Raw genomic sequence first — 27,830 nt, 5'->3', positions numbered from 1 at the left:
CTTATATATATTGAGCTGGTTTAAAAGCTTTGCCATTTGATTTTGATTTTTGATTTTGGCATTTTGTTTGATTATGATGGGCAAATGATACCCCTACAGGCCCCTCACAACTGAGAAGTGCACTTATACATGCAAAACATGGATAACAAATGCTGTTATGATAAAGGGAATTTTCAGGATTTAAGTGGAAAGTGACTATGCATAAGTGATGCTGGATTGAGCTAAGGGACTGAAAGCTCCAGGTTTCATATGATAGCATGGGAGGCGCGGTGGCCTAACGGTTTGCACTAGACTCCGGATCGAGTGGTCCGGGTTCGAGCCCTGGCCAGTCACTATGTTGTGTAATTGGGGAAGAGATTTTACTCTCATAGTGCCTCTCTCCACCAAGGTGTTTTAATGGGTATCGGTGAATTTAATGCTGGGCGGTAGCCCCGTGATGGACAAGCATCACATTTAAGGGTAATAGAAATACTGCTGTTAAAATATTGACAACTCTAGCCTGCATTATGCAAGATTACACCCTGGAGAAACACGTTTGAGATGTGATCTCTTTACAACATGTGATCTCTTTACAATACATTTTAAACAAGATTGTTACTTCAAAACAATAACACAAGAAGAAGGTGAAAATAGGCTTTAGCCAAAAAATAATAATTTACATTTAATAGAACAGAGACAAACTAAAATAATTACTCTGCCTTTAAGTACCCCTTGGATGGGATGCTAGTCTATCGCGACACCGACTGATTAAAAAAACAAATATTTGAGGAAAACGTGATTGATAAAAAAATATATACATTTGCTGCAAAGAAGCTTGGTCAGCCTGCTGTGGCATGTCACAGTTGCCCTACCCATACCTAATTTTCTTAAACGAGTTAAAACTCCTTTTTCCTACGCGTAGGTTACATAATAGCCCTATTTGCCGCATAATTCTATCAAAACATACTGCACGATTTCTTATTTTTTCAACCCTTTTTGAAGTCATGACTGTATATAGTATGCCTTCTGTTTATGTACAGAGGGCTGGCTAAAAGAGCTAAAGTGCTGTCGGTCAAATATTTCCTTTTTGATTGATCCCCTGACTGATTTTTATTGCTATTGTTTCTGCATTGTCAAACATAAAGCATAAAACAAACGTTCCGGTCTGTCGTCTAACGATGTGATACACCTGGTTTAATTTGTAACTCACTGATACATTGATTACTCGTCTGCAGATTCAGACGGGGCAACACGATTGAACTTAGGAATCCAGGGTGTACGTGCCAAAATATGAACTATCGTCTTAAAACGATGGCCTAAAAGAGCTAGAAATTGTACCACAAATATGCATCCATAAATAGTTAAGAAAGCGAGCCCAATAATATCTACACCTAAAATCTTCAGGTCCTTATGCTGCACAAGAGTCAGTATAATTATCATCCACAAGGCGTTGCTGACACCAAATACCAACAAAGTCGTATTTCTAAGTTCCACGAGTTTTTCTTTCAATTTGGAAGTCTGGCCAAAGGCACTCAGTTCAGGAATGAGGCAAACTTGACGTAATCCCTCCCAGAATTCATACTCATTGCCTTCATCCGAATTGTCAACATCCAAGTAGAGCAAAGGGAGACGGTCCAGTTCACGCTGTGTGTGACGAATTTTGATTTGTCCTGAAAATAAATAAAAGAAAACAAGGCAAACGTATTATTTTAATCATGCAGCAGTTTATTCTCATAAACTACATGAAATTATGTTGCCTAATAAGGTTAATTTTGTGAATATGAATTTGAATACTTTATTTACCCTCGTATTTGCATAAGCATGTAAAAACACGCGTATAAAAGGCAGAAGGGCGGCGGCGAAAGCGATCTCAATCGCCAACACTTAAAAAAACGCGTTTTTCAACTTGCCGGCTTGGCCCAAGGGGGAAAATTGTTTGGGCGCGTTTTAAGTGCGTTTTATTATGACAGGTTTCATTTCAACCCGACAAAATGGCGGAGGCGAACTCGATCTCATCAAAACTTTTAAAAAGGGCGTTTTCTTGACTTGCCCCAAGGGGAATCAATTGGGTGTGCTTTGGATGCGTTTGAGGAGAATTAATAGATCGTACCTAGGGGCGGGAAGTGTTTCCGGGCCTCCACAGGAGTTATTTAGTTGTCGACAACTGATTCTTCCCGATGCAAGCATTTCACAAATTGGAGTGTAAGTTGTTGTCAACTAGGTTTGGCCAGCGAGAGCTTTGGGAACTAAAATTCATTACGCATGCTCAAAACGATGTCCACTGACAACGAAGTTACGATGGTTGTCGACAACTAAGGCCAAAGATTCCCACACAAAGGAGAAACGGTCAAAGAGTAGTTCTTTTTCGACAACTAACAACTAAGCAGTTTCCAATTTCAAAACGGAAAACTTCCAAGCTGTCGACAACTGAAACAATTAAGCGTTAAGTTGTCGACAACTTGCCTCAGACACTGCGTGTTTTAGTTCTCAATAACGATCAATAACATTTAGTTGTCAATAACAAATAGTTGTCGATTACTAAATGTCTAGTCTGTGGAGGCCCTGATCTACGGAACACCGTGATAAGTTTGACCTCGGATGGAGCAGAGTGAAGGACTCACTCCAATTAAATTAATTGATCGTTTTGAAGAAGATAGGAAGGAACTCAAGTCGTAGCTACCTTGATTGGGATATTGCAGCTTGCGAATGGCAGATAATAGCCGGTTAAAATGGCCCGGTTTGTGGATGTTAAATGTTTCCTTCAGATTCTCCTTGCTCATGTTTTTCAAATCTTCCAAGTCGTTAGGCTCTGTGTATCCACTTGATTCAAACGTGGGCCAATATTTGCCAAGACCAAGCTGTTTTAACCAGTTCTCTACATTTTCCTGTAATAATCAGTAAGTAGAAATCAAACTAAGATAAGGATTTTCAAGTCAAACATCATTGCTGTCCTGTTTTATGGATGCGAGACTTCGAGAATGACAAAAGCGGATGAAAGTAGTAGACAATGTTAAATTAGAAGCCCGCCGTTGGATTGCCTGCATACTAATTTGGATTTCCTGCATACTAATAAACGGATTCCCGCTGCATAGTAATAGTTGCTTCTTTTCATATGATAATAAACTGTCTTCGGAGATTTGTCTTACAATGGGCCTGCTCTGACATGTTTCTTTGTTTGCGTTCAATCTTTATTCCTGATTGGACGTTCACGGGTGTATTGTTCATTGGAATATAAACGCGCAAGCTTGGTAAGCATTCACTCTACTTTTTGATATCAAACAAGAAAAATTTTACGACAGTGCAAAGAATCTGCGTACTTTTACTTCAGTGTCAAGATGAGTTACTCAAAGTGTGGACTCTGCCTTAAAAACCTTGAAGTGATCAACCCTGCCAGCGGAATACGTTACATTCGATGTGTGGACTGGAAGCAATGTTCCTTCTTTTGCCGCGAGGATAGCGTACACGAATATCAACAGTGTCTTAGAGACTATGTTATACCTAACTACAAAGTATGTGAGGGTGGACAATCGCTTTACTGCAGGCATATGGATGTTGCAACATTGAAAGTCTCAAGATCTCAAAAGAATCCGCTCCGACCCTATTTTACCTGCAGAAGAAGTAAGGAAATGTGTAGATATTTCCAGTGGGGCGACGAGAAGCCTTTTATTGACGAGAGTCAAAGACTATCTCCATTGTACTGTCCTGAGGAAAAAAAGGTATCAGAAGAGAGCATAGCATCTTATACTCCCAGGCCCGAGCTGCTAAGACAGTTTGCAAGATTAGAGAGCCCCAAGTGGGTAAAAGAATGTCTACATTATCTATGACACAAATTCCAGTGAACACTTGTCGCTATATTGACTGTATCAGTAAGCATTCAGTTGTGTAAGAAACTAGCGCTGTAGAAAATGAACACAATAAGTTGCACATACGATGTATTTTATTTTTGAGTCCTAATAAACCGTTGTTATGTTTCGTAAACCTATATGTATTTTCAGGTCTCTTTTTTTTATCTAAACATCTATAAGCGTTTATATAGACAAGTTACGCACCGCGATACACAAGAAGGAATAAAAAGCTTTTCTCTTTTAAAACACGTTTATTGATAATAAAACCATTGAGGTGTTTCTATAAAAGATGAAACGACACAGTTCACTTAGTCTTTGGGAACAGTTTGTTTGACAAACAACCGATTGAGTAAGAATTTTCGCTTATCGATAGCGAGTTCTGTTGATTCCAGCCAATCATATCCCTCTGTATCTTTCAATTCATTTTTGGTCTCCATCACTTTACGGAAGGTGGAATCTTTCTTCATAGCATGCATCCACTGTAAATAATCCAAAAGGACTTTTCTCAGCTCCTTTCTGTATACTGGTAGCAGAGCATTTTCAGCTTTAACACGGGCCACTTCAGGCGAATCTCCATGTTGTTCGTACTCGTTTATCAGGGCTTCGAGTTGGGCTTCGTGACGACTAGTAACTTCATCTTGAATGCGCGACCAGGGATCTATATGTTCCTCTTCTTCTTGGGAAGAGTCTATTTCTTCGCTCGATTGAGAATCTTGAGATGACTGTTCGCTTTCCTGTGAGCTCTCATCATCGCTTTCATCTTCACTATCATCAGGCAATATGATATTTCCAAAACCCTCTTGAAAGAATTGATTATAATTGCTGTACATTGTGATCTGAACTGTGTTAACTCAGAGAATAGACTAAACTACAAGCAGCGGCACGTTTCTTTTATAGCTATTGGTGAAGGCGGGGTTACCCAGTAAATTAGTATATATTTATTTCCATCCTTCTCCCCCTCTACTAAAATGTTGTATTATTTCTTTCTTTTGTACCCTTCCTGTACCCCCTTTGTACCCCTACTGTACCCCCTCTGTACCCCTATTGTACCCCCTCTGTACCCCTCGTGTACCCTCTCTGTACCCTCTCTGTACCCCTCCTGTACCCCCTCTGTACCCCTCTGTACCCTCTCTGTACCCTACCTGTACCCCCTCTGTACCCTTCTTGTACCCTCTCTGTACCCCTACTGTACCCCCTCTGTACCCCTATTGTACCCCCTCTGTACCCCTCGTGTACCCTCTCTGTACCCTCTCTGTACCCCTCCTGTACCCCCTCTGTACCCCTCGGGTACCCTCTCTGTACCCTACCTGTACCCTCTCTGTACCCCTCCTGTACCCCTCTGTACCCCTCGGGTACCCTCTCTGTACCCTACCTGTACCCCCTCTGTACCCTTCTTGTACCCTCTCTGTACCCCTACTGTACCCCCTCTGTACCCCTATTGTACCCCCTTTCTGTATCCCTATCATGCACTTTTTTTGCTCCAGAAAAAAATATAAATTACGTGAATCTGACAAAATTTATTTATTTGAAATCATGTTGGTGTGTTGTAATTTAGAGAACTGTAGCCAATACTTCCGCTCCATCTCTGATATTTCGTGCACTTGCGCCAAATGATTTGCGAGTCGAACTTAAAATTTGGAACAGCAGCCAGGAATGGGGCAGTGCTTACATTGTAGTCTCTTCATGTTCACGGTGTGAAAATTGAATAAAAACTGAACAAAATGTTTAGAACACGAATTTCATAGCGCAAGAAGGGCAGCAAGGGCACCGAGGGCACCAAGGGCACAGAATTGTGATGTTTTTCCTCAAAGCGTGCGTGGGGATCTCGCGTGGAGTTCGCGCGCGAAGTTAGACATCAGTAAAAATCAAGAAATGATTAAATTCTGCCAACTTTGATTTATTTACCTTTGAACGAACTGCATTTGAAAACATATTTTCCTGAAAAATCAAACTCAACGTATTGTTAATATATTTACAAGCGAGAGAAAACACTACAAGAACTTTACTTACAAACAAAATCAATTGATCCAAAATAACACAAAGCTTGTCTCTTCCAGAAGCAGATACACATGACTCAAACGAATCAAATGTAGACTTAATTTGTACCGCTCAAATATATACAAACTCGCGTGTGCATTTAACAAGTTAATATACACTTAACACGCGAACAAAATAAAACTTACAAATACTCAGAAACCGTCAAATTTGGTAGCAAACAAAACTATAAACAATCTACTATTTCCTTTGTAAGTTCGATCCTTGAGTATACGTGGAAATTTTATACAGATGAAGACCATTATTAAATTTCATCATTGTACTGTATTGAACAATCGAAATAAAAGTTTTTCTTGACTTACAAATCTGTGTGTTTAGTGCCTAGCGGCGACTCGCTTTTGCGCTCAAATTCCGAGCGTAAAATATGTATATGGTGTTTACTTTTAAAATCACTGAAGCGCGATCACGCTATTGTTTTATATTTTTCATTAGCTCCAGTGATCCTTATCTTACAGAATTTGCGCGTTTATATTCCAATGAACAATACACCCGTGAACGTCCAATCAGGAATGAAGATCGAACGCAAACAAAGGAACATGTCTGAGCAAGCCCTTTGTAAGAGAAATCTCGGAAGACAGTTTATTATCATATGAAAAGAATGGACCATTAATATGTCGCGGGAATCCCTTCATTAGTATGGAGGAAATCCAAATTAGTATGCAGGGAATCCAAATTAGTATGTAGGAAATCCAAATTAGTATGCAGGCAATCCAACGGCGGGCTTCTAATTTAACATAGTATACTACTGATGAAAAAAGGCTTAACACCTTTCTTCACAAATGCCTAAGGAAAATCTTGAAAGTCCATTGGCCCATGCGTGTGAACAATGATGAAATTCGGAAAAGAGCGGGATCGAAAAGATCAGTACACAAGTACAACGCAGGCGATGGAAGTGGATAGGTCATGTTCTGCGTATGGCCCCAGACCGAAACCCACAGGAAAAGAAGTAGAGGACGGCCAAGAGAAACATGGCGGAGAACGGTGGAAAAGGAACACGCTGAGCTGGGACTAAAATCGTGGGCTGCAGCAGCAGCTGTGGCCAAGAATAGGGACCGATGTCCGGCCCTATCCCCCACCCTGGGGCAAGGATCTAAGAGACAAATCAATTAAAACCGCAAAGTTTGAAATTGTCCGTTCACCCTGTAGATTTTTTCTATTTAAAATAACGTTCTGATTTACGGTGGAACCCTGTTAATTCTATCATTGGCAACCGAATTTAAACTCTTGCTGTATTAACAGGACGACTGCTAACATCCACTGAGTTCGCAATTATTGAGAAAATTTATACTTTCGACAAAAAGATTCCCTTCAAACTACGATGACAAAGTGAGCAAGAACGTCACCAAACAAAAGTTTTAATGAGTAGTACAATAACTATGCGCGTGCGTTTTGAATCCTGTTACATTTATTGGTCGTTCTCTGCATAGTTCTGCGTATTTTGGAAAATGTGAACGACGACGGCTAAATTTTCGAATTTCTATTTGGGGTTTAACGCTCCTTTACATATTCATCTGGAGCTAGTTCTTGAGCCAATAGATACAATGAACACATCTGGATAATCGCGAGATTATCCAGATTAAAAAAAATCATTTCTTCCTAGGCGTTATCCTCGTGGTCGACATCATCATTGCTTAAGGTCCCTAATGTTAAAGTCAGTCCACAAAGTATACGATTACTAACAAAGTTCTGCGCACAGTTTAAAAAAAAAACAACGAACGATATTTTGAGTCGGATCTCCAGGTAAATTCAAAGGTTTTGTATTAGTACGAGTTCTACCAGATAAAAGAACATAACGCAAAAAAGCTAGTGGCCAAGCTTTTGATGAGCTTTTATTTTATAAATAATGAACATGAAGTATTCAACATAACACGAGCATGGGACAAAGAAAAATTCTGATTCCCCGACGGGAATCGAATCCATGGCCTCCCAGATACCGGTTGGGCGCTCTAACCAACTGAGCTACGAGAGACTCGTTGTGAGCTGGGCCATTTACTAGGTTGATAAGTGACACGCGTCCTGCATACTGCTAGGATCATACTGTTTGATCATATTGTTACAAACCAAGCATGGCTGCTGTATCCAATGTAAAACTAATTAAAGATTGATTGTTGCTCAATCAATCGAGTCTGAATAGTTGTGTACCTGTCTAAAACCTCCCCAGTAAGACGAAAATTTTAGTGTCGGATAGCGACTTTCGAAAACGATACTATGCACAAAAAGGAAGAGAGATTCTGTTAAATGGTGACGAAAATAGGAAAATAAGATTTGCGCTCGGACACCCAAATCGGCCATATTTTAAACCCGAAATTCCCTAAAATAACCTCTCCTTGTTTCGCAAACTAAATCACACAAAGAAGTATGGACACTTCCTATCAAAAGAATAGAATCATTTTTATATTCACTGGAAGATAATTTCACGACTGTAGAGAAACTCGCTAAACTAAAACAATTCAAATATAGGGTAGAGGTTTTTACGATAACTTCAACTCAGCATGAGTAAGTAACTGAAAAACAACAGAGACAGAAATACGCAGCCATGTTTACACCTATAGGATCTTTGTCTTGCATTTGAAAGCTTTCACTTACCGTATTTGTGAAATATCGAGAAATGGGATTGGTTTCTGGCAGAACTTACTTCTAAAATTTCATTGAAAAACTTACTGGAATGTTCTCCTCGATATCGACCCGAGGGATTTCCCTGATATGCCGTAGGAGCCTCTGACGATGTCCCCTTTCATTGATGCCAATCGTTTGAAGATCCTGAAAAATGGTAGGTACAACTTTAAATAAAGCAATTGAATGTAAGGAATTATTAAACCAATAGGGTGATCTGTCAAGGATCTAGCGGCTGGTAGTTTCCACGCGGAAATGTGATGCTCTTAAAACAAATATTAGCCCGAGAAGCGAAGCTTCGAGCTTTAATATGCTAGTTTTAAGAACTTCAAATTTCCAAGGGGCAACTATCAGACCGATAGTTCCGAGACAAAAACACTCTATCTAATTATCTTCCGCGCGCCCATTCAAAAAACGAGCATCTTGATTTATGTTTTAGTTTTTAGGATAAAAGACATAATTGAAAGCCGAAATCACAATCCAAACATAACCAGACAAGAAACCCACAAAATGAAGTGACTTTAGTGAGTTTTTTCTGTCTGTAGGCCCAGTTTTTAAAAAAAAAAATATGGACGAGTACTATCCATCCGGTAATTTTTCTCGGACGGGCACTATTTTAACAATAGAGTGTTTCTGTCGAGGAACTATCGGCTGATAGTTGCCCCGCGGAAATTTGATGTTCTTAAAACAAATATTAGCCCGAGAAGCGAAGCTTCGAGGGCAAATATGCTAGTTTTAAGAACATCGAATTTCCAAGGGGAAACTATCAGACCGATAGTTCCGAGACAGAAACACTCTATTGTCTTTATTGTTCACTACTCAATTTTCTTCCGCGCGCACATACAAAAACAAGCATCGTGAATTATTTTTACTTTTCAGGATAAAAAACTCAGTTGAAAGCCGAAATTTAACAAACGAAACAAAACCAGACGAGAAACCCACTAAATGCAGTGAATTTGGTTGGGTTTTTTTGTCTGCAGGCAGCTTGTTTACTAAAAACAGTCACGGGCGGGCACTATCGATCCGGGCATTTTTCACGGGAGGGCACTATGGGCTGATAGTGCCCTCCGGCGGATGGGCACTATCGCGTCACGTGTTCAATTTAAACCAATCAGAATCGGAGAAAATTTAGTGGTGAACTATAATTTAACAATAGAGGTGTTTCTGTCGAGAAACTATCGGCTGATAGTTGCCCCGCGGAAATTTGATGTTCTTAAAACAAATATTAGCCCGAGAAGCGAAGCTTCGAGGGCAAATATGCTAGTTTTAAGAACATCAAATTTCCAAGGGGCAACTATCAGACCGATAGTTCCGAGACAGAAACACTCTATTGTCTTTATTGTTCACCACTAAATTTTCTTCCGCGCGCACATACAAAAACAAGCATCGTGAATTATTTTTACTTTTGAGGATAAAAAACTCAATTGAAAGCCGAAATTTAACAAACGAAACAAAACCAGACGAGAAACCCACTAAATGCAGTGAATTTGGTTGGTTTTTTTGTCTGCAGGCAGCTTGTTTACAAAAAACAGTCACGGGCGGGCACTATCGATCCTGGTATTTTTCACGGGAGGGCACTATGGGCTGATAGTGCCCCCCGGCGGTCGGGCACTATCGCGTGACGTGTTCAATTAAAACCAATAAGAATCGGAGAAAATTTAGTGGTGAACTATAAGGGCTGATAGTGCCCTCCGTGGACGAACACTACCGCGTCACGTGATCAATTAAAACCAATCAGAGTCGGAGAATGGAGCTCTTTAATAAATTGAACGTTATTATTCCTTATGGACATAAACTTCACAGCAATGTAAGACATTTTTATTTTTCTTTATTCTTAGAAGCCTGTGCAAAGTTTTATATTTTCTTTTACTTGGTACTTCGTTAAGCAATAGGCCTCACTTTCTATGTGTTTACCGGCACAATAACATCCACGCGGAATGCTGGGAGAGCACGAGGAAAGCTTATAAATCTCGACCTGTTCGAGAAAACTTACCTTGTCTGTCATTCCGGGCAAAAAGCTCGCCTTGTCATAACCATGCTCTCGAAAGTTTGGAGCATAGTGCTGTACAATAAAAAGAATTCATAACAAATAAGTATAAAATAAAATACCTCTATTGATAATAGTCCATGTAGGGTACATTTCTCGAAAAGCAACTTTATTTTGTCTTGAACAGACTTGTCAGGTACGAATAGTATGTAAGGGAGCATGAAGATCAATTATTACGGAGGTAAACTTATTACGTTATAAAAACGATTAACGTTTATAAAGACCATTGGAAAAGTACCCCAGTTCGATACACCTTACTCAATGTTGGAGCTGAGCACTAAACGGTCGCGATAAGTCTTAATTATAATAATAAGCCAAACAATTTTCCAAAGACTACTGCAAGGACCCATCAAACAAGTGAACATGTATAGGAGTAAGTACAGTATTTGGGGTTACGTCATAGGATGTTACAACATAATAAGACAAAGAGGGTAAATATTATAGAAATGCGTACTTAAGATTACAATTCGCCACGTTTATTAACGCCAAGAGGTTCAAGGGTCCTATCTAGATCTTGTGGATGGGAAACGCCTCGCGAGCTTATGTTTTACGAAGAACAAGAACTTCCAAGTACCCACTGAATGTTAATGGCTAACATCCTTTTTCAACTATGAAGTAATACTTGAAACAGACGAATTCGATCAGCAGCGTTTGTTTAGTACACTCCATTTCTCTTCCTCTTCCGGTTTTACTGAATGTGGCACTAGGGCTCCTCTCCTTTTGTTATGTATTACCTTAAAGTCTTCAGTTAACCAATCTTCCACTGTTGAATTGAGATCAACTTCGTTCCTTAGCGCTGTGTCGGGGCGGCTGTTTTCAACTGAGAGAAGGGAAAACAGTCATTAGAACTAAAATAAACAAGTCGAGAACTGATTTTGAGACCAATGGCAACAACAAATAGGTCACTATTTGTCGTTGTTGCTGTTAATGATTTTGTTTTGTCGAGGCCCAAAATTAGTTTAATATTGGATGTTATATTACATGAGAATCTCAGTGTTCAATAACGTCTCTATTCACCTTAGCTGGTTAGTCTTAGGTAGAACAAATTACTCAGCAATTACTCCATGAGCGCGCGTTAGATGTGAGATGGTAGATATTACGCGCTTCGTTGGCTATAACTATCTCAATCCAACAAGCGCGAGTGGAATACTCTTTTTGTTGAGCTCCCGGCTTTCTCGCTGACGCGTACACCTACCATATTTGTTGTCCATGGTAAAAAAGGCTCAGATACCATAGCCTGTAAACCAAACAAACCTCAGGAATTGCTAGTTTGTTAATAACGTAGGATACCTGTAAGTCCTTCTGCACAGGCGACAGATGACAGGGACTCCTTGACTATATATGGGTACCGTGACAATATGTTGCATAATAAATATGTACCGGAACGTGAATTCAGTTGCTTTCTTTAACCTCTTTCATTTAGCCAATCTCAGTAAAGAATAGTGGATTTTCATCTGACGTCATAATAAAATGTAAAATCCAAGTCTTTTACAAATGTTATATGTTTTGATGATGATGATTGTGATACTTTAATAGAGACTCCCCTATACAACCTCTTCTCATTTAAGAAACATTCTATTTCATTGACAACACTTGCTCTGGCTTCAACGTTGGTCAATTTATTTGAGCTATCGTACAGCCCCTTAAAACTTGGTTTTGGTTTTCAAGCAATTAAAAAGAATTTAATTTACCGTATTTTCTCGATTAAACGCCGGGTACCAAATGAACGCCGGGTCTCCAAGGTGGAGTTGAAAATAGGCCCTCATGTATTTATTTGAGGTATAATACGCTGAAGGTATAAAAGCCAGATACATTTTTGTCAAAAATAAATGAATAAAACCCGTTGCTTAATGAAAACCTGGCAGGAATAAAGTGCACCAGTCAAATAAACGCCAGGTCCACCGGGCTAAGTTTGAAATAAACGCCGGGGGCGTTTAATCGAGAAAATACGGTAGCTGAAATTATTCCTCGCGAAGCGAGGCCGAAGGCCGAGCGTAGCGGGGTGTATAATTTTGTCCCTCAAAGGGCTCAGGCGGGATGAAATCTCGTGTGGAGTTTACGGTCATATATATATACAGTAGAACCCCGGTAACTCGAACTCGGATAACTCGAACAACCCCGCTAACTCGAACGAACTTCCATTTCCCTTGGATTTGACCCCCACTTTTCAGTCATTTTTACTCGGCTAACTCGAACTCGGATAACTCGAAAACCCCGCTAACTCGAACTAAATTTCGTTTCCCTTGAACAAGATTTGGGTCAAATTTACCCCGATAACTCGAATTCCAGTTCTTGCAACTTGTCACGGTTGCCCATTGATTTGAGCAACGAACAGATCACGTATTTGACAGCCATTCTCCACTCTTATCATAAGAATGTATGGTCTTGTTAGAGTTTCTGACAAGATAAGTTTAATTTGCACTGTACCATATACTGAAGTGCTGAAAAATCGGTTAACTATCAATTATTAACTTGGCAAATTAAATATGCAATCGACCCCGATAACTCGAAACCCCGCTAACTCGAACTGTTTTTCGTTTCCCTTCAGAGTTCCAGTTACCGGGGTTCTACTGTATATATATATATATATTTGTGAGCTTGGTGTCTGGCGGAAATGACGTCACACGGCCGCGCGCTGGTGGCCTAATGGTGTGAGGCGTCGAACTTGAAATCAGATCTTCGGGACTCAGGGCGGGGGTTCGAATCCGGCTTTTTTTTTTTTTTTTTTTTTTTTTTTTACTATTATTTTTTTTTTGTGGGTTCGAATCCTGAGTCTTTTCGGATTAAAATAACACTGATTTCCACATAATACTCCCTCAACGCCTATTCAGGCTATAAACTGCTGGGTCTGTAATCGTGCAGTTCGTTGTTGTTCAGTTTCTGTTTGTATTCTGTCTGCTGTATTTTGTCGAAGTCTCTGTAATCGTGCAGTTCGTTGTTGTTCAGTTTCTGTTTATATTCTGTCCGCGGTATTTTGTCGAAGTCTCTGTAATCGTGCAGTTCGTTGTTGTTCAGTTTCTGTTTATATTCTGTCCGCGGTATTTTGTCGAAGTCTCTGTAATCGTGCAGTTCGTTGTTGTTCAGTTTCTGTTTGTATTCTGTCTGCTGTATTTTGTCGAAGTCTCTGTAATCGTGCAGTTCGTTGTTGTTCAGTTTCTGTTTGTATTCTGTCCGCGGTATTTTGTCGAAGTCTCTGTAATCGTGCAGTTCGTTGTTGTTCAGTTTCTGTTTGTATTCTGTCTGCTGTATTTTGTCGAAGTCTCTGTAATCGTGCAGTTCGTTGTTGTTCAGTTTCTGTTTGTATTCTGTCTGCTGTATTTTGTCGAAGTCTCTGTAATCGTGCAGTTCGTTGTTGTTCAGTTTCTGTTTGTATTCTGTCTGCTGTATTTTGTCCGTTACTAGGCAACAATAACCCAGAGCTTCGCGAGGCCCTGCGAGTCACGTATATACTAGTATAAGCCATATCAGTATTTCATGATCATTGGTAACAGACTGACCTACCCGTTGTTCTTATTGACGTTAATGACCTTGAAATATAACTTATCTCTGCTCCAGCACTTTGTTCCTCTGGGTTATCCAACAATATTGATGTGGATGCCGTAATAATTGCTGAAACTGTAGGTGGAAAGCCTTGTTGGTTGTGCTCAGGTAATTTTCTATCACTGACGTGTTCATCTGATGAGGTTTTTTTAGGCATTTCTCTTGGAACTTCAGAGTGATCACGTTTGGATCGAGTGTTTGACGAGAGAGGAGATGTCGATCTTCTTCTCGAGACTGGTTGAAATACTTTATTTTGGGATTCACTGCAGTGATTTTCAACAGAACTAATAAATCTCTTATTCTCGTCGACCTCCTTTGGCTTCAAAGTGTTGTGTAAAATGGGAGCTAATTCAGTGGATTCGTGTGATGTGCCTTCTCCGCATTTCATACATTCTTTTGACTTCGTCTTTCTGGAGGATCCATCCCGTTTTTTCCTTGGTATGTCGTGTGCAGAGTACACAACAATTCTCGGCATCTCGTGATCTTGATTTTCATCGTTATCGTCACCAGCGGTAGCCTGCCTCGCACTCCCAGGCGGTGCATCATGCGGAAAAATATGGGGGCTTTGTTTGTCCTGGCTTTCACCCACCATTTTATTGCTATCCTCGACATGCGGAAGATCAATAATTTCTTTCGTTCCCATCTTTACCTTCAAAGATGTCCCGGTGCTTGGATCTGAGGGCCCGTTTGTCTTAAATTTAAGAGAAAAAACTTGTAAGCATAAGGTCAAATAAGATATAGAAAAACATTTTAAGAAACATAGAAAACGCAAGAACATGACGTTTCAGCGTCACCCTGTCGCCATTATCAAATGCAATATTTTATAGTTAAAAAATGTCGGCACGTGTATCCGACATTACTTGAATCACAAAAGTTTCATTTAAGTTCATGCATAAACAACACATTACTCTCTGTCACTCGCGGGTCTGGATAAGCTTCCTACTCGTGAAGATGGGTTGTAGATTTTTGTTAATCTTCGCGGAAAGGGCACATCAAATCTCTACGTAGAATGTCAGCCAAGTTTTGGTCTTTAAAAGGCAAAATGATGCGTATCAGATTGTTCTTGGTCACTGTACCCTTTGTCTGAGTTTGGTCTTGAGCGAGAGAATGCTTGAGAGTTGTAAGGAAATATGCAGCTGCTGAGGAGTCACGAACCAAAGCAAACGTGTCGTCAACATATCTTCTATAGAAAGGAAGTAGGCATTATTTATTATTATTCTATTATTATTCACCTTACTGGATGAATTCCCAAGTTCCACACTAATGTTGGTTCTCCCTTCAGCTAAGCTTCCCCGTTTAGTCTGCTTTGTCTCGGATTTGTCCTGCTTTTGACAACATTTGCAAATTTTGCTCAAAAAATTAACAAATTGTTTGTAAAAGTCCTCTTCTTCTGAAACAGTGGCCTTTCCTTCCCTAGTTCCTACAAAAATCAAATTGTAATAACACATGTGACAAGTTAAGTTGTTTTTTTTTTGTGTTATATGAGCTTTCATTTGCCCATTATCTATATTCTCCCCATGGAGCTCTAAACAATCCTATAATAGAAAAAATCGTGGAGAAGTAAAGGACCATGTTACACGAGGCAAGTTTCCTCGCAAATTCAACGCAACATTTTGTTGCTCTGCGGGTTGCAAAAGTGGTATGTTACACCAGGCAAGTTTCCTTGCAACTTGAAGAATGCAGCAAACGTTGCAATGCCAGTTGTCAAAAACAAGTCACGTGTAAATGTCATGTTTCACGAAGCAATTTTCCTTGCAACTTGAAACGCAACGATGACGACTGAAATGCATTGCAAGTTGCAGCGTGTGTCACACGTTCGAATTTTTTTTCGCAACTTGAAACGCACTCGTTAGAAATTATGATCTTAAAATCTCCTGAGAGCAAAAGACGAGCCCTTTTAGTTGCAGATTGACATATCGCGCACCAACTTGCCTCACAACGTTGCAAAAAGTAGATGGTAGACCTTTAAACTTGCAACGCAACATGTTGTTGCATTGCAGATTGCAAAAATTAGGTGTTACGCGTGAAATATTTTTGCAACTGGTAACACAACGTTTGTTGCGTTGTAAGTTGCAAAAAAATGCCTCGTGTAACATGGCCTTAAGAATTAACGATTGACTAATAACAAGCAGATGAAAATAAATCACGTGCCGACTCTGTTTCATAAATACCTGTAGAATCAAGCGATAAGATGTGCTACGGAATGTTGAGGAAAAAACAAAATATACAATTGGCAATTTGGTAATCCATGGTAAGGATTAATTAAAAGAACAAAAAAGGGCGTGCATTTGGCTAATGATCATTTTAATGTAAACGCCTTATAGATAAGGGAGTTCTCAACTGTTTCAGCCTGTAAGTTACAAATTCCATTGAGACGATTTCATACAGGAACTGAAATCAACTGGCTTTTGATGTGGTGTGATCCAAACTTGTCGGGTTTTCTAAACTAAAAATAGATTTAAATCGGTACAAGAAATAATTTGTCTAGATTCCCGTGTATAAATTTCTCCGTTTTGTTGTTAGGGTGCAAACAATCATAAAAAAGGGTTTGAAATAGTGAAAGATACGTTTAGCTGTCATACATTATTCTGCGAAAGCACGGATCGAATTTCCTACCCGTAAGTGACCTGAGCTTAGCGCCGCTAACATACATAATTATTGCATAAATGCTTTGCAAGTGAACAAATAAATGTTGTGTGCTTTCTAAGAAGTAAATTCGTTTTTCGAGTCATAATTCACTTACATATTGCTGAAGAATAAGGTTTTGATCAAGCATATACCACATATAAAGTCAAAAGAGCAAACGCAACTTGTAGTTTTGAATAGACCATATTCCTATTCTCGCTATTGGACTGGAACTAGCAATGGAGGCTAATGCGGGCAGTTTTTTTTTTTTTTTCAATGCAAATGACATGAAGCTGTTTTTAATGATATTCCCCGCAGTAATCTTCATTGCAAGCTAGTTCCTGTCCAATACCGAGAAAACAAATATAGTATATTTTGTCGCTTTAAGTTGGATTTGTGGATTGTTCACGTTTTACGATAATATTATAACATGCCACGTATGAAAAGAACGTACTATCCTGGTTCGCCCACAATTCGAAAGATCAAGATTGCTTCCCAAGCATCGTTGTTGTTTGAATTCTTGGCCCATAAAAACAAAATACTGATACGATTGATGTGTTCAGCATTATCTGTTTGAGCTTTGATGTGGTAACAGTGTTTGTGTGTGGTCAACACGAATCTTGAAATTATTGGCAGTATATACAGTATTTGAGGTTGTTAATTCCACGTAAACAAACAGGGATCGGATTTAAAAGGCAAAATTTGCAGAACTCTTCTGTTTCATGACCGTTACTCTGACACGACTTTTTAAAATTGAAGCCAACCAAGTGCTAGAGGGGGCCTTTTTATAAACAACATGTGGACTAACAAACAAACCCTTATAATAAAGGAATTAACCTACCCCAAGATCTGTCCGTTAAATTGCAAAGAGAATATATTGTCAGCAACAGATAACCAGAAGGCAAGCACAGAATATACCAAATTCCGTGTAACAAGCACATAAACTCGTTTGGATGTAGCAGGGCAGCGGCTAGAAAGATCCCGGATAATCCAGCCAAGTACATGGTGCTGACTCCAGCAGGCAGATGGTGTTCTAAAGATGTTGCTAATGTAGATGCTGTCGTGTTTGGTTGCAGGGTTGGCGCTGATGTTGGTTCAACCTTTCTTTCTTTTATCTCGTTTGAAATTTGAACAGCCACACCAATGACCACAATACACATGATTACAGCAAAAACAAACGTTAGTAGTTTGGATACTTTCAGCTGGACATTTTGTGGCGTGAATAGACATACTATGACGTAAGCAACAACTACAAGGCTGATGAGAACGACTGTAGTTATTTCGTTGATGTTAATACCCGAAAAGATCATTCCACCAACAATGACCAAGATGACGGTAGAGGGTCTGAAACAAGAAAAATGCAAAATCTTTTTATCTGAAGATCTATAAGATCTGGCTTATTTTCGCTACTTAGTATTTGCTGATGCATTATTAGTTTAGACTATATGCACTGTGGGCTGAAGTTTGGGATTAGGCCAACTGTGATAAAGCGACTCTTTAGTTAAAAGCGTCCCAGCCCGTTTGGGGACCATAAGAGGACTGGCTTTTTTATACTCTTTTCTATACTCCCTTTTATGTTTTAAAGGAAGTTTGGCGCACAGAGTTGAGAGTTGAGACATGAACAAGAGGTTTAGTTCTTTAAACACGTAAAACGTCTCGTCGACTGTCAGAGAACGAAAGCGCGTCAAACTTTTTGGGCTAAACGGTTTCTTCAAAATAATCGGTTTCTTCTAGTTTCTTGAAATCGGGATCGTTTCGCATACTGCCAATTTCTTATTATTCTTATCTACGCAGGGAGTCCTAGGGTGTAGCCTTGGATTTTGGCCTCTGGGCAAAAACGCTGCGGGGCAACTAGAGCTCCTAGTCACCTTTAGCTTTCACTTACCCAATGACAGTGGAGCAGACAAGAAATGTTTGGTAAATAATAAAAGGAAAGGAGATGTGTTCATTGTTCTTCAAAATCCGCCTCCACTCACTGACAAGAAGAACAAGGTTGGCAAGAGTTGACGGTGTCCATCTTCGTCTTTGTTTGTAAAACTCATCAAAACTCTCCGGGCAGTAAGTGCTATCTACTGCAGCTGCGCAGTATGTCAGTCGCCAACCTCGTTGAACCATAAGCGTACACATCCAACGGTCTTCCCCTTGAAGGAATAAATGGTCATGAATGACTTTAGTACCCATCAACAACCTCGTCACTTTAAGTATCTGGTGACACGGTTTATCTGCACTGGAGAAATGTTTGTGTACCAGGACTCGTTTTGAAACAGAGGACAAAGGCATCTTAGGAAATACCTACAGACGGTTCCAATTTGCTCTTACGGACTATTTTGTGTTATCTTACTGACTCTTATTGTAAGCAAGCTTACCCATGTCTTTTGTCAAGAATTCAAACGCGTGGTCCACACCGGTAGCATAAGTTGGCAATACATCTCTAACAGCCTGGCATCTGTACAGACTGAAACATCCGGGACTACATAGCACTGAACCAAGCATGTGATTTGCCACCTAAAGCAAAAAAAAAATGTAAAGACAACGAGTTCGGCATATAGATACGGACACCAAATTGTCTAGGTAACAGCCCAATAGTCTTACTTTTTAAGGTTTTAATTTACCCGATTGGTAGTTTTCATTCAATTTGTTTTTGGTAATCATAAGTAAACAAGTATTTTTCACTTAATAAATACTCACTTGGTTAGTTCAGTAACAATTACTAACCTTTTGAAACCAGTGACCAATAGCATAGTCAAATATTTGATACCATACGACAGGCCCACTTCCCAGGGGGTGAGTACGAGCACACACTGCACCAACTCTGGGGTCTTCAACAATCTGATCTATTAATGCTTCAACGGAGTCATAGGTAAACTTGACGTCAGCGTCTGTGGTAAGGATAAAGGACTGTTCGTCTTGCACTGGAATGTAAAAAAAATGATTTGCTGGTTGTAAATTAAAAATATCAATTATTACTAATGTGGTATGCATTTGAAGTTAAAAATCGAGGTCGGGAAAAAATTCTACATTCAGGACTGTATTTTATTCTCTGGCAGATATCGTGAATGAAATAAGAATATTCAGAATATCCCAGAATTTGATCACAATACACTGCGCACGTTCGCCGAATAGTTCATGTAAAATGCAACAATAAATGTCACTATTCCCTACACTTATTATTTGTTATATGGAAAATTTACCTTCAAGGAGTCTCTGTTTATAATCCAAGACATAGGACATGTACATCACCTGGCTCCAACGCTTTTTGTTCTTCACCTATACAAAGCAAATTGCACATTTTTGACGCTTCAGATCGGTGGTTATTTCTTTGCACTCCGCCCTTACGGAGAGGTTCAACTGTACTTGGATTGGAGCTTAAACGTGAATTTGCGTGATTCACTGCGAGTAAATCCTACAGCGAGTGTTATAATTGTATTAGAATTTAAGTCATTCGTTCAATTAAAGCGTAACAGAATTCGTGAATGCCTTTATACTTTCCATTTCCTTCTTGCTTATTACAGGTACAAGAAATAGTAAAAATGCAAAACTTCAAATAAAAACGAAAATCTAGAAGTTTTAAAAAATAAGTAGACAGAAATATAATTATTGTGATCTAATAATCACCTTCGCATTGTCTTTTAAGTGGATTGTGAAGTCCATTCCACCCGGAAGTCTCCATTTAAGCTGCATGCCATACGGGGTCTTCATTTTGGTGCATTCACTTAAGTGCACATTTAATGTCTTTTCCACCAGCGAAGCCAACTGCAGCACATAATTGTTAAGTACGTCTGCCCTGACACATCCATCAAAAAACACATGTGACTCAAAATGGTAGCCTGATTTTTCCCTATTGATGTCAACGTCATGAATTGACTGAAGAAGTTGTTCCATTTCGTAATCTTCTTCGTGATACATTGTCGTGCAGATGAAGACATTGATGTCACGTGAAGTACGTTGTTGTGTGGCGTGCTCCTCATCGGAAGCCTGGTTGCGTCTGTTCAATAAAAGATACTGCTCAAGGCAGACACCTAAAAAGAAACACAGTTCACAATAGAAACTTCAATTTTAAATATAGCTGTTTTGATTAGAACAAAAAGTATTAGATTGTCGCACTTTTTAAATTTATCACTAAATTAGTTCGCCAGGCCTGCCTTAAGATGGTGCAATATTCTGTCCTCTGTATTATTATTCATGCGATATAGATAAGTTATGCGGAATGGCTCTGGACTGGCAGAAGCCCAAACCAGGCCCAGTACTTTGAATAGGAGTGGAAAATGTTTTACGTTTAAAGTATCCAAACAAAAATGGGGAAAGTTTTCTGTTTTTGTTGGCAAAATGAAAAGACATTCATAAATACGCTCACTGCAATACGCTATCGTGGTTTCCTTGGCCAATTTCAATTCAGACCAGAGGAAAAAACTCCACAACTAACTGCAGACCAGAATGGGAAAGTCTATGACGCTTGTCCTATTTCATTTCAAGTATAAATTATATTCTAAATAGATAGTCAAAATAAATAACAACTACGTACTTTTCATGTGATTGTATTTGGTTTGGAAGTAATAATTTGGAAAAAAGTAGAACGAACTGCTATTCGAATACCGTAAATGTATAGAGAAACAGGGTAGAAATGGTGAAAGTTGTAAACAATAGGAAGGGGAAATGGTTACAGAAGGGCTATTATTGCTGATTCACTGTGCTTTTTCAGCGATAAATTTCTAGGTTCCTTCAGAAAACGAAAGAAAATGTACTCCACAGGACTTACCATTGTAAGATGGAATCCAAAGTAGATCGTGCGCTTTTGCCATAATCCGTCCTTGACTTTTCCATACGTAATATGTGGTCGCCAAGAACTGTGACAGCCACAAAAGTGCGCCCGCTAAGAGAGTATAAGCTTGGTCTTGGGAATTACAGGGTAACGGAATGGCATCTGTCTCACATATTCCTGTGACGTGCGTCATAAAAATAGCGGTCGGTGTTGCTAGCGTCAATGGTAGAGCGTATCCAACCCGCTGCATGCAAAGTGAGCAGGCGAGCCAACCAAAATGGTAGCCAAAGAAGCTGGCAAAAACATGGAGCATGAAATACACGAATGAAGGATTTGATGGCGTAATGGCTTTTAAACCGGTAGAAATGTTGTCCAGCTCAACGATACTATAGGCCCTGGAGAACGTGAGTGCAACTAAAGGCGTAAGTATGAGTTTCCATAAAGAAGAAATAATAGCTGCTTTACCTCGAGCTGTTCTTATTTTCACAGGAGGTCCTTGAGCAACTCCTTGCTTTGGTTCATTGTTATGAACAGAAAAGCCTGAAACAGAACTTTTCGTCATAACCTTATCATCACAGTGCCTAGTTTCTTGTTGTTTGCTTTGTATTTGGAGTTTCCTGAACTTAGGTGACCAAGCAATGGAAAGGATAACAACGGCGACTGGAGTTCCAAACTGTCCAGTTATGTCAGGTATCTTAATATGAGGGATAATAACCAGGTAAATGTAAAAATAACGTCTTACAATGACAAAATAATAAAAAGGAAGGTTTGAATATGCAGACAACAATTTAATGCACGGATAGCTAGTTCAAGAATGAATATGAATATATACGTGGAACCAATGCATAAATAAATCGACTTTTTTAACGAGGGTTGCACATAATTACAGTCCTGCGACTGAAAAACCTTTGGACCTGGAGAAAAATAAATAAAAATAATAATAATAACAATAATAATAATAATAATAATAATAATAATAATAATAATAATAATAATAATAATATTGAAAACTCTCGGAGACAGTGTTGACGCTGCTTCTTTAGCTTCCATTGAACTCGCATAACGACAGCAATTGGCCACAGACACGTCCATCCAAGTTTTACAAATCCATGCCATGTGACTCTATCTGGGTGGTTACTAAGTTTCACATACTACTTTGTCACTTAAGGTGGCTTAATACAGTTTGAGAGGGCAAATCAGTCCAACCTTTAACTCTCTTGTACAATCTCCAAAAAAGTTTTGTCTTTCTCTTATCACTGTTTTTCACATCCTAAAACCATCTAATGTGATATTTGGAAAATAAAAATGCTAATAAACAGCTTAAATGAACGGCCGAGTGCTTATGAGGGGACTGGCACTAGTAGTTTAAACGGCGTTTTTCTCAAAATCTACCCGCACGACCCTACCTCAAAATTTCAGAAATAAGAAATTGGCTTTGATTTATCATTCATGCAAAATAATATAAAAATCTGTAAGACAGATTTTTCGCAAAATAGGAAAATGTGATATTTTGCCGATTTTTAAAATAGCTCAAAATCTGTCTTACAGATTTTTTTAAAATTTTGGCCGTGGACGTGGTTCGCCACTTAAATTTAATTGTGAAAGTTTCATAATAGGTTGTACGGTAGGTTTTCGAGAAAATCTGGATCAAAATCTGACTTTTACGACCTCCGAAGCGAATCAAATTGGGTGTGCGAGCGTGCGCTAATATGACGCCATGCGTCGCGAGCGATAATGAAAGACAGAATTAGAACTTCTCTGTCGGTTGTTTATCCACACTTTTTGTCGTATTGCTTTCCGTCCCAGGTTTCGATACCTATCTGAAAGTATTTTGAAATTTTCTTTTGTATACAAATTTGGTAAAACGTGGCAAAACAGATGGAACTCTTTTTCGTTTCTGTTTAGAGTTGCTCGCGCCATTTTAGGCCGCGCGAGCAATAATGACGTCAAGCAGAAAATCGTAGCGCGCGCCTTTGATGCACGTAAAAACTGTATTCAGCCACCTTAAACAAAATGTCACAATCATAGAAAAATAAACTGTTTCTGGCGGTAACAGTAGGAACGAGAACCAACAACAAACTCAACCCACGCATGACGCCGGGTTCGCGAATTGAACTCGGGCCACATTGGTGGAAAGCGAGCGTTCTCACCACTGCGCTATCCCTGCTCCCCAAATGGTAATTTTATGGTGTAGGTTCCCGGGATGTCGCGTGAAACCATTAATTCTCACGGGCGCTTCTTAAGGAAAGAGCATAAACTTGTATACCATATAAATGTAGAAGGTGTCCTTACTAACTGTGAGAGTTACCTTCAAAGACAGGAGGATAATACCAATTGTAGCACTAACAAAAGACGTTGTGAACTTGAAGACATCCAACTTTCCACTAGCGGTTTCCCAACGTAATCGTGATTCAGCGGCTTGCCATATCGCGGGCACCACGGCTAAACTGCACATGAACAATACAATGGTGTCCGGGTTCATTGGCAAAACAGTCAGCATCACCATGGAAATATAACAAAGTGAAATAGTTTCCAGCAACCCACAATCACAATCTAAAAAGAAAAATGAGTACCGTCATGGATGTACGCGCTCACTAACCATGAAGTCATCTCTATTTATTTTCAATGTGCAATTCCCGTGCACGAGCTGGCTCTGTCTTAGCATATACAGTGGAACCCCGATATAACGATATGCCAAGGCAGTAAGACACTACTTCTCTGGAACCTCTATTTTCATTCGCCCGCTGTAAACACTACCTCTATTGTTGTTCAGGGCTAGGGGCATTGTTGTCACCTGTTATCTATTGTTTTAAGAACCAATGAATTAACTCGTTCCGAGAGGTAGTGGGCGACCCTGCCAAGGGGGCAGTAAAATTATATCGTTATATCGAGGAATCGTTATATCGGGGTTCCGTCCCATACATTTTACTATTGCCGGGACATAACATATTCATCGTTATATCGGGAATATCGTTATATCGAAGATCGTTATATCGGGGTTCCACTGTATAAGCACAAAGTCACTTAATGACCTTTAATTGATACGAGCGTTCGTGTTCTTACAACGGTTTTAAGAAAAGGAAATTTTAGCACTAAATACAATAAATGAATAAAACAATGAATAATTATGTAAATTGCAAAATAGATAAGTTAACACGATACGTTAACATAAGTTAATTCGATAGCACGAGAAAACTAAATAGGGAATTAGATAAGGTTTAGAATGAGTTAATTTTTTCAGTAATAGAGGGTGGATCAAGATAGAAATCTTCATATTCTTTTTTAATTTGTAGAAGCTTATTGTGTATATCTTTTTTGAAAGTACTTTCTTGTAATTGTTTTAACCTTTTTAGTATAGCGTTCCATAATTAGCTCCAAGACCTAATAATGAATTTATAAGTATTTCTAGTCTGGAGTTCATTACACATACATGCCCTACTCTTTGCGATGAGTGTGGGGGTTCTTTAACGTCCCCTGCTGATTATAACACTGAAGATACAGGAGACGGGGCCTACGGTTTATCGTCCTTATCCGAGAAGACTAGAATGACTAACCATTTGAATAAATTTGAAATATTTAAAATATTTACAATTTAACATCATACAGAAGGATAGAAATGGATTCGATTAAAAGATAATTTTAATGCAAAGTACTATTTTTGACGAAGAATGGATTGCATAGTTATGTGTATTTAAAAAATTTCGTTAGCTGTAGCGCCCGTTTTTGAATGATGAAAAGTTTTTTAACTTTAGAGGCCTGTCCCCAATAACTTAAGCCGTTGATAAAATAAGGGTAAATTAACGACTGATAAATTTGAATAAGGGTTTGTAGTGGTACTAAGTGTCTAAGTCTGGCTATTATACCTATGGTCTTACTAATTTTTGTTGCGATAAGATCGATGTAGGCTTTCCAGTTCTGTTTTTTATCTATCAAAATACCAAGGTATTTAACCCAGACGGGCGTCTCGCGTCTACAATAAAATTATGAAATTATCTGCGTTCCAAGACAATGGTCTTATTCGCTTGGGTCAACTATTCAAATGGTTTTGAGCGCATGATTTTACTCGTTTCTTTTCTTACAGAAAGTTGTAACGGAGTGGAATATTGTAAATAAAAGCGATAATCGCTGCTGCAAATTACAAGCGTTGCAAACCTCACAACACCGTTCAGTCATTCTAGCGCAACTAAGTGTTTGATTTTCTCATTTATGCACGAATGGCAATCCACTTGAGTTTCCATAGTTATAGGGCCAAACAAAATATCAGAAACCAAGGTTAAACAGGGTTTTTCTTGATGAAACTAGTATTCTCTCCCCGCGGCTATTCGGCTTTGAGTTCATCGTGACTAGCACTGGCAAACAAAGTGAATTAGCCTAAAAAAATTGCACCATTTAAATTTTGTTTCGATGAAAATTATAGTACGATTTGCGGGAAAAAAATTTCGCCCAATTACAACATTTTCTCCTGGCCTCATGGAAAGTTCAAGATATGTTGCTGAAAGGCTCTATTCTCCAACAATGCTGTTGAAATTATCAGTGTTTTGCGTGGATTTACAAAATCCCGTTATGTCAATTACATTGTGTAAATGTACCAATCAAATTTTAAAGAATGCGGAAGACACTATTTCCTTAAAATAAAGAGTAAAGGACGCTCTGCTCATCTGCAACAGACAGTAGCAAAAAATGGCGGCCCATTCACGGGCATTACTTCTTTGGCCGATAATTGTCGTGATCCTATAATTTACATTTAGATCTATGCTTAAAAATAAGCGCCTTGTGACAATTCAATTGGAAAGTTTGGCGTTTTGCAAAGTTTGCCGTGGGCAGCGTCCACTCTATTAGTTTACACAGCATTTGTCGTGATCCTTTAATTTACATTTAAATCTATGCTTAAAAATAAGCGCCTTGTGACAATTTAATTGAAAAGTTTGGCGTTTTGCAAAGTTTGCCGTGGACAGCGTCCACTCTATTAGTTTACACAGCATTAATTAGTTTCCCTAAAAGATTTGGTATGAGTCATAGCCTTTTGCTCAATTTCAAGCCCCAATAGGGGGAGGTTATAATCAAATTAAGGATAACACCAACCAGACTGTCATTAATGGCTAACGCTGAAAAATAATGTTGGACTTACCAGTATCAATGCTTTCTTTGTTGGCCAAGGTCGACTTTTCCTTCTCAAACTTGTCCAAGAAGCGTAAATCAGAGACATAGCTTGCGGAATGATTAGAGCGAGAACAAGCATTAAGACTAAAGCCTGTTTGCTGGTCTCTTCAGAATATTCTTGTATAGCATTTACTTTAGTTTGATTGACATTTTTAAACTGCTGTCCTAGAACCAGCAAGCAAATCTTGCTTGTTACAACACAAAATAAAACAGCCATGAAAAGGAACGCTGCCGTGAACCATTTCAAGATGCAGAAGAACAGGTCGAAAACTTTGTCATTTCCAATTTTGCTGCTCTGGCTTGATACGGAGGAGTCCTGTCTTTGTACTGTGTACCGTTTTCCGTTTTGTTGAAATGAAGTTCTACTGAAGTCATCGCAGTTGCTAATCTTTCGAGACATCGTGAACAGTGTCCTGTATCATCTACGTAGCGACACGATCACACGCGAGGTGTAATGAGATCAAAGCGATCGGTCGCCATTATGAGTCCACGCCTTCGGACGAATAAATGCTGTAATTCTTTTCACCATTAGCTCAATAATACAGGGCATAGAAACAATCCACTAAACACGAGAGAAATTTGCAAGTTCTCAGAATATGTTGCAGCAAAGTTGGCTCCTCTATATATCGATCGATGCGACCTTCCGTGTTCTTAATTTAAATAACAAAACAAAAGCATTTTATTATCAGACTAATCCTTTCAGCCATAATCAGCCAAATGTGAAATTAATTATTCCACCTAAGTCATGATCAAAACAGTCTAGCATGTACAATGCCACGAGTGTCAATCAAAGAAGTTCAAAGGCACCGTCTTGCGGTTATAATTGCATAGCTGTTAGCTGAAATTATCGGCGTCCTAGAACGATCGTGATAAAAGAGTAATTTGCTGGGTGAGGATATAAATGGTTTAGAGTGCATGATTTTAAGCCTTTCTTTCCTTGCAGGAAGTCAGAAACTCAATTAGAAAGTAGCTACAAAGAAATACCACCACTCCTCGCCACCCCCACCCCCCCCCCTTCCCCGCACCTCCAACTTCACCCCCCTCTCCTTCCAAAATTTTACCCTCCAGTGACGTTGAAGTCTTGCTTTATTTAATCGCAGGTCTTTCTATTTAATAGTATAAGTTCAAAACTCGGGCATGGTATACGTGTGTTAATTCCTTCCTTCCCAGGGAAGATATCTGTTTGTAATAATGACACCAAAGATTC

The 27,830-nt window shown here is 39.1% G+C and overlaps 1 protein-coding gene across 2 annotated transcripts; it reads right to left on the bottom strand.

Moving 5' to 3' along the window:
* Nucleotides 1–299: 299 nt before the first annotated feature.
* LOC144644771 (uncharacterized) lies at nt 300–27,241 on the bottom strand. 2 transcript variants are annotated; one of them, XM_078504298.1, is made up of 16 exons: nt 26,588–27,241; nt 23,772–24,016; nt 21,461–22,157; nt 20,320–20,723; nt 19,896–19,971; nt 19,420–19,616; nt 19,071–19,209; nt 18,590–18,845; nt 17,546–18,048; nt 15,312–15,499; nt 14,041–14,770; nt 11,274–11,359; nt 10,486–10,554; nt 8,541–8,639; nt 2,660–2,864; nt 300–1,649 (listed from the first exon to the last, which is right to left on the bottom strand). In XM_078504298.1, exons 1-16 carry the CDS (start codon nt 27,021–27,023, stop codon nt 1,201–1,203), a joined length of 4,779 nt encoding a protein of 1,592 aa, XP_078360424.1. In that variant the 5' UTR covers nt 27,024–27,241; the 3' UTR covers nt 300–1,200. The 2 variants fall into 2 exon arrangements, with proteins under 2 accessions (XP_078360424.1, XP_078360423.1); XM_078504297.1 differs by lacking the exon at nt 26,588–27,241 and having other exon boundaries at nt 302–1,649; nt 21,461–21,640; nt 21,929–22,157; nt 23,772–24,001.
* Nucleotides 27,242–27,830: the final 589 nt, after the last annotated feature.

Source organism: Oculina patagonica, chromosome 2 (assembly GCF_052425735.1).
Source record: "Oculina patagonica isolate OP01 chromosome 2, crgOcupat, whole genome shotgun sequence".
NCBI lineage: Eukaryota > Metazoa > Cnidaria > Anthozoa > Scleractinia > Oculinidae > Oculina > Oculina patagonica.
This window is presented reverse-complemented; position numbering and strand designations above follow the sequence as displayed.